General features: G+C 45.6%; 1 protein-coding gene across 1 annotated transcript in view; it reads left to right on the top strand.

Moving 5' to 3' along the window:
• Positions 1-1856: 1856 nt before the first annotated feature.
• Positions 1857-10255, top strand: part of AGBL1 (ATP/GTP binding protein-like 1) — a 276170-nt gene continuing 267771 nt past the window's right edge. Inside the window, exons 1-5 of the mRNA XM_010572299.1 lie at positions 1857-1871; positions 2403-2466; positions 3789-3935; positions 6474-6605; positions 9023-9116. Coding sequence (XP_010570601.1) covers positions 1857-1871; positions 2403-2466; positions 3789-3935; positions 6474-6605; positions 9023-9116 — 452 coding nt within the window. The remainder of the gene's footprint in view (positions 1872-2402; positions 2467-3788; positions 3936-6473; positions 6606-9022; positions 9117-10255) is intronic.

Here is a 10255-nt window from a genome sequence, read left to right as displayed (position 1 = left end):
ACAGTCTGCCCCTGACTATTAAGTCCTTATGCTAAAAAATGCCAAAAAACTCTTGGGAAGAGAGCTCTGATTGCTCTTTGTTTGCTCTGGGAGACTTGAGACACCTCAGGACTGTGGACTAATGAACAAAGACATGAATTAGCAATATTAACATATGACTAAAACTCTACCTGTTACCTAGAAGTAACTGCTCTGACCCTGCTGCAGGCTTTCCTCTCTGTGTGGTCCCTTAAGCCAGTAACACGAATTTGGACCCCTTCTCTAAGGTGAGGGTGGCAATACTTGGTGAACCAAGAGTTACGGGATTTCGTTAAAGCCACGTATTCTCTTTGTCTTGGCTCTGAAAGAAGCAGTAATCCTATCATACTGAGCCTTTTGATTTCAACACGGCTCATTAAAGGGCTGAACTTTTATGTTCAGTTCAGAGGTCTCTGCTTGTTGAGTTAATGTAGTAACGAATAGAAACAGCAGGCTTTCGCTCTGGGCATGGGCCAGCTCTGAGATGGGCATGAGACATGCACTTTTCCTGTGGATTTTAGCTAACAACAGAAGTAAGGTGAGTCTTCAGAAAGGCAGCAGTGCTCACAGACCCTCCTTCCCTGATTCCTCTGTTTCAGAAGTGATTCTCTGCCTGTTTGCTCCAATCTCTAATCCTCACCCAAGTCCTCTTTCTTCCTTCCCCTTCCCTGACCGCATTTTGTCTCATTCCTCTGCTGATACTTTTGTCCCTGTTGCTCACTTATGCCAGCATGAAATGTGTATTGAGCAGTTAAAGTTTGGTAGCACTGGTAATTGACCAAAACCAGTATGATGGGAATTCTGGTTTTCAGAGATTTGGAGTTTGTTTTTGTTAATAATTATGATAAAAAAAGAAATCTAAGAATACATAATGTTAAGGGTACAGAAGTTAGGAAACATCAGCACTGATGTAGATATTGCATGCAGAGGATGGCACATGTAATTTGCCAATACAGCAGGAGGTTTGGTTGAAGGGAGCTGCCAAGCATCCTACGGGAGCTCTGTGACAGAAGTGGAAACCTGATTCTCCCAGCTGACAGTTACCTGCTCTGACTGTGAAGACTGACCGTTTTCCTCCTTCATTCCCATGTCTCACTCAATGCATACCCTCCCCAGCTGTAACAAAGGAGGAGGAGGTACGATACCCAGTTCCCTAATTAACTACACAATCCTCACCACCACATCAGCCTGTGCTGTGACTTTAGCAGGGATCCATTGGAAAAAAAGTCCATTTGCATTAATAGTCATTATTACAGATCTGAATTAGATTTCCCCAATATTCTTTCTAGAGTTTATTTTTGCTAGGTGTTACTTCTCAATTCCTTGTCTTAATATTCAGTTGCATAATGTTAAATATGTCAGAAGATGGTTGAGTCAATTTGGCTGGTGAAATGATCCAAGAATACATACTAGTAGGTTAAGTTTCTGAAGCACTTCAACATTCAGAAACATAGGAGCCATATATTTGTAAGATATCATCCTACTGCAATAATTTAACTGGAGATTAAGTGATTCCATTATAGTTTATTTGATCCTGAGGTTCTTCAGGATCAAGGCTACACAAATGCAACTTTTCTATTATAGTGGAAATCTGTATTGTGTTGTATTGTATCTGTACAGAAATTAAAAGATCTAGAACTTAAGCAAAATCCCTCATACAGCAATACAGCCTGGTCATTAATTCTTCAATCTCAGCAGTGAAATCTGATTGGAGGAGGATTAAAGAAGGGGTCTAGTGTATCGCACAGATGGATGGTAGATATCATGTGTTTCCTTCTCCTCAAGTACAGTATACCTTATTTCTTCTAGTGCAAAATTTAAAGTGAATCTAAAGCTGAATGTGTAATGTCAAGGTATGGTGCTTACTTGGTCTTGATTAAAAACAAGTTTAGGGCATCTTTCTACTCCCCAAATTCCTGGCTTCCATGTGGTTGCAGCTGCAAAGCTGCAAAGACAGGGAAATTTTATTGTAAATGAGATTGATATAATTTAAAGATATTCCTCCTCAACTGCCAGTAATAAGGGATGCTGTCATGGAAAATCACCCCACATTTAACATTTCTGTGTGATACAGAATTTCCTTAACTTTGAGGTAGCCAGACCAAACCAAAAAAGAGAGATGTAATTTAGAATTTAGATGTAAATTCTGCAGAAATGCCACTGTATATTAAATATTGTGTAGTATGATCAGTATGTCTGTCAAAGACTTTTAAAATGTGTTATCAATATGATTCCACATATTCACTGGCTAGATGGCACAAAAAGTACTCAGTATCCAAACAAGGCTCTCAGTGCCTCTGCACCACCTGATGCACTGCAGCCCTATGTAGTATGCAGTTCACTGTTCTGAACTGATTCCTACGTTTGTTGTGTTTCTATTTCAGACCTCCTGTGACAAAGATGTTATCCTGCATATTCTCAGTGTCCTCACTGACTTGCTCTCTCTGGGTAAGGAAGCAAAGCTCTGGGGCAATGCCTGCGGGCTAGAGGCAGAAAGGGGGTCCTCGAATAGGTCAGGGAATTCATACCTGCATAAACTTGGCCAGCTGTTTGCAAGGTGAACAAAACATGACTTGTGTCTATAGATCAGCAGTCCTTACTCCAGTGTTTGGAAAACTGAGATTTTTCAGTAAGTTAAAAAAAAAAAGCCCCAGAGAAAGTATCTTTTTTGTTTTGTTTTGTTTAAAAGATGCCTGTGAGTTTCAAAGTATTTCATAATCCCTGGCAGTCAACCACTGGAAATGTTCACCAGTGTCATTGGAGAGAGGGCCATGAGACAGGGCCTGACTTCCCAGAGCACATGGGAGAGAATGGAGAGAGTTCAGCATCTCCCCAAAAGGCACCTCCACCTTGAGGTTGGAGGGAAGGCATGTTGCTGCATATGCTAGAGCCACGTGAAAAAGTAAGTGAATTGGCAAAAGAACTGAAAAAATAATTAAGTTTCTTTTCCCTCCTGCTCCACCTCAAAAATGTCATTTGCTAAGCAATTCTCAACCCACCCAAGCTGCTAGGCTGCAGGGGCTGCATCGGTGAGTGCTAGAGCCTCCTGTGTTCCCCACTCCTTGGAGCCCCACTGCAAACACTACCCATCCAGCTGGGCCTCGCTTTTGAAGCCCAGCAGTGTTGTTCCTCAGCTAGATGGAAGGATTGCCTACATGGAGGATAGAAGGTGCTGTCTCTCCTCCAGTAGCTGAACATACAGCTTCCTCCAACCATGGAGCCTGAAATTGCTGCTGAAGTCACCCATTAATCGGTGTTTGTTGACACAGTAGGGCTCACAGGATAACGTGTGGTTTCTCTGGAGACCTAGATTGGTTTGAAAGCTGTATCCAAAGCTTCCCTAGGATTCCTTTTCATTTGGCAGAAGTCCATTGCTGCTTTAGTCCTTTGCTTATTTAATTTCCAGTATGTAAGAAAAGATCACTGAGCCTTCTGCTCCTTTGAAACCTGTCGGTGTCTCTGCTTATTCCTCTCTGCTGCATTTCAATGCACAATGAAAAACTTCTGCAGGACATGGGTTTGTAAAGATAACTACAGCCGGAGCAAGAAGCAGCAGAGCGCATAGTTTCACCATGCAGCCATTAGCCATGCCTCCAGGCCAGGGGCACCTGAGATCCACGGTCAGGTCTGCAAATGCCCTCGGGTTTATAGCAATAAAACACCGTTGGAAGGCCGTGGGAGCTTTGTGTGCTCCACGTGGGGTGAGGGTTTGTGATAGCTGTGGCTCAGGGAAGGGATGTTCTGAGCAGAGTCTCTCCTTTTCTCCCCAGGGACCGGCCGGAGAATTCACTACGTGATCAGCAAGGGGGGCAGTGAGGCACTGCTGCAGGCTTTCGCCGCCACTGCCCGGACCGAGCCGCCCGACCACAGCACCCTCCTGCCCCTGCTTCGCCTCCTGGCCAGGGTCGGCCAACGAGGTACTGCTGAGCGGTGGGGAACTTCTTCGGTGAGGGGCTCAGAACTAACGGGCAGCCTCAGCAATAATCAGCACTGGGATGTGCCTGATAGACAGCTGTGAGTTTGTTTTTGGGGTGTGCTGCTTGTCTGCGGTTTGGCCAGGTACAGATCCTGCAACAAGGCAGGGAGGGCATACACGTGCATAGAGCTGAAAAAGTCAAGGCCCTGAATTTTAGGAAAGCAAAATTCCAACTGTTCAAGGAGTCAGTCAATAGCACCCCTGGGAAAGTGCCCTGAGGGACAAGGTTGCAGAACAGAGCTGGCAGTTCTTTAAGGACTCTTTCCATAGAGCGTAAGAGCTCTCGAACCCCATGTGTAAGAAATCAGGAAAGGAAGGCAAGAGACTGGCATGGCTGAGTCAAGACCTTCTGGTCGAACTAAAGAGCAAGAAGGATATGTACAGGCAGTGGAAGCAAGGACAGGTATCCTGAGAAGAGTATAGGGACATTGCCTGGTTGTGTGGGGATGGGGTCAGGAAGGCCAAGGCGTAGCTGGAGCTGAGCTTGGCAAGGGACTCAAAAAATAATAGGATGGGCTTCTCTAAGTATGTCAGCCAGAAAAGGAATGTCAAAGAAAGTGTACCCCTCCTGGTGAACTGGCAAACTGGTAACAACGGATGAGGAGAAAGCTGAGGTACTCAACAACTTTTTTGCCTCAGTCTTCACTGGCAGCCTCTCTTCCCACACCTCCCGAGTGGATGGACCTCAAGGCAGGGACTGGGGGAGCAAAGTCCCTCCCACTGTAAAAGAAGATGAGGTATGAGACCACCTGAGGAACCTGAACATACATAAGCCTATGGGACCTGACGAGATGCATTCCAGAATCCTGAGGGAATTGGCTGATGTAGTTGCCAAGCCACTCTCCATGATATTTGAAAAGTCGTGGCAGTCAGGTGAAGTTCCCAGTGACTGGAAAAAGGAAAACATTGCACCCATTGTTAAAAAGGATAGAAAGGAAGACCCTGGGAACTACTGACCTGTCAGCCTCACCTCTGTGCCTGGGAAGATCATGGAACAGATCCTCCTAGAAGCTACATTAAGGCACATGGAGGACAGGGAGGTGATTCGAGACATCCAGCATGGCTTCACCAAGGGCAAGCCTTGCCTGACCAACCTAGTAGCCTTCTGTGATCAGTGGACAAGGGAAGAGCTATGGATGTCATCTAGCTGGACTTCTGTAAGGCTTTTGACATGGTCCCCGACAACATCCTTCTCTCTACATTGGAGAGATATGGATTTGATGGATGGACTATTCAGTAGATAAGGAATTGGTTGGATGGTCACATCCAGAGAGTAGTGGTCAACGGCACAATGTCTGGAAGGATATCAGTGACGAGTGGCGTCCCTCAGGGGTCCATATTGGGACCAGTACTGTTTAATATCTTCATCAATGTCATAGACAGCAGGATCAAGTGCACCCTCAGCATATTTGCAGATGACACCAAGCTGAGTGGTGCAGTTGACACACCTGAGGGATGGAATGCCATTCAGAGGGACCTGAACAAGCTCAAGAAGTGGGTCCATGTGAATCTCATGAGGTTGTGCAAGGTCCTGCACCTGGCTTGGGACAACCCCTGGTATCAATACAGTCTCAGGGATGAAGGGATTGAGAGCAGCCCTGCCGAGAAGGACTTGGGGGTGCTGGTGGATGAAAAGCTGGACATGAGCTGCCAATGTGCGCTTGCAGCCCACAAAGCCAACCATACCCTGGGCTGCATAAAAAGCGGTGTGGCTAGCATGTTGAGGGAGGGGATTCTGCCCCTCTAGTGAGACCTCTGGTGAGACCTCACCTGGAATACTGTGTTCAGCTCCAGGATCCTCAGTACAGGAAAAATATGGACCTGTTGCAGCAGGTCCAGATGCTAGCCACAAAAATCGTCAGAGGGATGGAACATCTCTCCTGTGAGGAAAGGTTAAGAGAGTTGAAGTTGTTTAGCCTGGAGAAGAGAAGGCTCTGGGGAGACCTTATTGTGGCCTTTAAGTACTTACAGAGAGCTTATAGGAAAGATGGGGACAGACTTTTTAGTAGAGCCTTTTGTGATAGGACAAGGAGTAATGGTTTTAAACTAAAAGAGGGTAGATTCAGACTAGATATAAGGAAGAAATTTTTACGATGAGGGTGGTGAGGCACTGAACAGGTTGTCCAGAGAGGTAGTAGATGCCCCATCCCTGGAAACATTCAAGGTCAAGTTGGATGGGGCTCTGTGCAACCTGCTCTAGTGGAAGATGTCCCTGTACGTTGCAGGAGGGGTTGGACTAGATGACCTTTAAAGGTCCCTTCCAACCCAAACCAGTCGATGATTCTATGATTTGTATATGGTGACTCTAGGAAAATCCCATGTTTTCCTGTTTTCAGTGAGAATAATGTTGATCATTGATACATTTGAATGCCTTTGTCATGAGCTCTTGAGTTATAAGTTCTGGTGCGAATATGTTTATCAGCACTGCTGCAGAGACCTGATCTTTGTAATACTTTGATTCTTATTATGCTTTTTACAGATAGGAAGTTTGGGCTGAAAGTGCAGAAGGCAGAAGCGACTGATATAATACTGAGCTTGGCAAGAAGAAACCTGGGCCACCACCTGCACCTCACCCACTGCCTCTGGGTCCTGCGGGTTTGTGCTTCTAATGGTGAGTGCCTGGATTTTCCTCTTTTCCTTGGTGTGACAGCCCCCAGAATTCTTTTTTAGTCATTTCAGTGCAAAGAAACATTCCTGATTAAGGTTGGTGCCTGCATGCACCGTTAATATACAGAATCAAGCACAAAAGCCAGAATGACCATAGAAAGAGGTGCTCCCCAAGGGGCCTATACAGCCTTTACAGTGTATATCTTCAGTGGACTATGAAAATAAAAGTGCTGTAGTGAAAAATATTCATGGCAATGATCTCCTGTTCTAGAATATAGACAGTCAACTCCTTTGCTCTGAGACTTAGGTACCTTAAGTCTCTGTGTAGTTCCCATTACCATAACAGCCAAATGTCTCGCTATTGTTGATTGTATTGATTTTCAGAGCAGCTCCACAAGGAAGGAAAATGTGTGTGGAGAAACAGAGGGAGAGATAAATCAGTTATTCATTCAAGGTCCCTCAGGAAGTACATATTAGATCCCAGTCGTCTGTCTAGTATCCCCCTCCTCCATGTATTCTCCCAGCTTTCCTTGCTTGGCAATGCCCTCATATTAAATGATTCAAGCAATGGGATTTCCAATATTCTTTCCCAGGATCATTACAGATTCATACAGGCTTTCCCTGCTACAGAGCACTGAGTTTGTCAGCACAAATTTCCCTTTCTAACCCTTTCCTCTCCTTCCCCACATCCCTCACCCAGCAGATAATTCTTGACGGCTATCCCGTCTGCAGTCTGCTATATGCATCTTAAGATTTAGCACTCCTGGCGCCCAGCCCTGCAGGTCCCTTCTTTCTGTACAGGAGCTAGCTTCATGCAGTGGGCTTTCTCAGGCAAGCAGCCAAGCCTCAACATTCAGCCCCTCTCCCTGTGATAAGCAGTATTTGAAAGGCTGAGTGTGACTGAAAATGCAGCCAAGGCCAGAAGCTGAAATGTGCCTTTATTTGGGTTTCACAGCTGTGTAGTGACCCTGTGCTGCCTCCCACCCAAAATGATTATCTACACACTTCCCTGCTCCCTGCTTCAGTGCACCTGCATCCCAATTCAGCTGCAGTTTTTGCAGAGGTTTTAGGATGCACACTGCAGCCTGGCCTCCTTTCTGTTAATGTCAGACCCCAGAAACCCACCTCTTCTCCTTTGCTGGAGCATCTGTTACTCTTCAGGTATCTCCAGCACTCTCCAGGTGTTTCCCCCTTCCATGAGTAACTCTGACTTTGTGGGCTCTGTGGCCCAGCTGGGAAGATGCAGGGGAGGTTAGGTGAAGGTCTGTGTGGATGTGGTACCAAACTGGGAGACTACATGCTCCCAACCTTAAAAACTATTCTTATGGAGTGAAACTGAGAGAATCCAGAAGCATATAAAACTCTGAGAGTGCTTAGGTATGAAAGCAGAAAGATGAGTCCTTGTCACAATCTCATGCACCAGTTCTTTGCTCTGGTTTGCTCCTTTTGCAATCTCTGCTACCAGTTGTGTGTGACAGCCCACGTCCCGCTCTGGGGCAGGATGAGTTCGAGCAGCCTTGTCCACCACTCTGTCTCTAATGAATTACCAGCTAGTGTGAAAGTAGCTGGCAAGCCTTGCAAAGCTTTCCATCACAGGACAACTTGGCGGAGACGGTAGGACTGCAGGAGATGATGGGCCCTCTGGCAGCTCTCTGATGACCACTGGGAGATATTTACAAAACAGCCAAAACCCAGCAGTGGGCAGGCAGCCAGGTCTCCCTCTGGCTGCTGTTGATTACTGATCCTTCCACCCTGTTCACTTGCATTTAACATTTCAGGGCTGTACTTGTCCCTTCTTTACACAGAGAACCTGTCTCATAGTGGGGAGGTCTGGCTAAACACCCAGTTTATGCATCAGGCATTTTTGGAATTGATTGCAAAATCTATCTACAAAAGTTCCTAGTGTGTTAGCAAGTGAAGGATTAAAAGTAAAATTGGCCTAGCTGAAATTAAGCTGCATTCAGAAGCACGCCTCCCCCCAAAACCCACTTCCATACTGCTGAATAATAGCCCAGAAGGAAAACTCTGCCCTCCATGCTCTTATGAAATAAACTGTCCCATGGAGCTGCCTGTGGGAAATGTGGAATGAATTTGAGCCCTGTCATTTTGCTGGGAGATGACCCTATTTAACATGATTTGTTCTCTGGAGAGTACAATATTTATAGGAAAAGGGGCTTTAGGGAACTCGGGGAAGAACTGCAGGGCTATTTTTGCATCTGATCTTGGCTCAGATTGTGTCCACAGACAGCTTTGTGCTTCAGTTTCTGTGTTTGTAAAACAACCTGTGAAGTCCAGTTGGGAGCCCAGAGAAATCTGCTCACAGCCCCAGGGGCAGCTACTCCCTTCCCCTCATCACCTCTAAACATAATGTTGCAGACCGCCTGCTTCAGATCTGATTGCTTTTCTCTTTTATTGGCTTAGTTACCACAGGAACTACACTTGGCATCAATGGAGCCATGGAGCTGCTTTTCAAAGTCATCACCCCCTACAGCAAGAGAAACGTCAGGACAGTCAGGTAGGCAGTAGCCCCAAGGGAACTCATCTTTCCAGGACAGCAAGAAATAAAATTTTGGTTCCACTTGAAGAGGCAAAGAAATCAGAAATGGATGCACAATTTCCACTCACTTTAAATCTGCAGGGTTTTTTAAGAGGCAGAAATAGTTCCCTGAAGGACACATTAATGCCATGATTCATCATATGATTCATGCTGGTGGCCATTTATTTGTAGTGTACCCTATACAGTGATGGCAGTTTGATTGCAAGGTATCGTACTTCATTTCCCAGTCCGGATTGGATTTTGAGAAGCAGGTGCTGGCAGCAGACAAACCGCTCCTGCCTACCCCTTAGCAAGAACCTCCTGCCACCACCCTGGGGGCAGGTACAGTGAAATCGTGACAGTGCTGCCTCATCCTCCTTTTGCAGACAGTTGTCACCAGGACATTGTGATATTTCTGAAGTATGACAGTTCTTACTAGTATTAATCTAGGTCTGTTTTTTAAGCCCATTCCAAATATTTCAAATAGTTTTTTTCTGAAGACAGCAAGTCCATTTTATGTCTCCATCTTAATGCTGAACATTAGTCCCCAGGTTGTCCATTCGGACCACTTCCTCCGACGTCTTTCAAGGCAAACTTTGTAATGTGGAAAAACATCCACAGAAGGACATAACACATTTCTGTGGCTTGCTCATTACAAACAGGAGGAAGACTTTACTGCTATGAGCTCTGCCCACACAATTGCATTTGCTTAAGCAACGCAGAACCTGCCAGTTCTCCTTCTTAGACATGCAATGCCTTGTGGAGCACATGAGTCCTACTTGTTCATGTACATCTCAGCAAGGACATGGCAACATTCAGTCAGTTTTGGCTTCTGCCTGGACCTGAAATGAGTGCTGTTCATGGCTGGTGATTACTGAGGGAGCAGCTTTAGATTGAGCATTGCACGTAGGTGAGAAGTGGATGGACAGACATGGCACAACAGTTTGACCACTACTTGCTTAGCTGTGGTTGAAGTGGGGGCCAATCAGTCTGGATGAGGGCAACAGTAAATAATGTCCATCCTGCTGTTACCATCAAAGACTGATACTAGTTCTGCCAATATCGCCAGTTACTCAATACATTGCATGAGAAGGAATTTGAATTGATTTCCACTAGCC

Source organism: Haliaeetus leucocephalus, unplaced genomic scaffold (assembly GCF_000737465.1).
Source record: "Haliaeetus leucocephalus isolate CR32 unplaced genomic scaffold, Haliaeetus_leucocephalus-4.0 Scaffold339, whole genome shotgun sequence".
Classification (NCBI taxonomy): Eukaryota; Metazoa; Chordata; class Aves; order Accipitriformes; family Accipitridae; genus Haliaeetus; species Haliaeetus leucocephalus.
The sequence above is the reverse complement of the archived record's forward strand: the minus strand, read 5'-3'. Positions and strand labels throughout refer to the sequence as shown.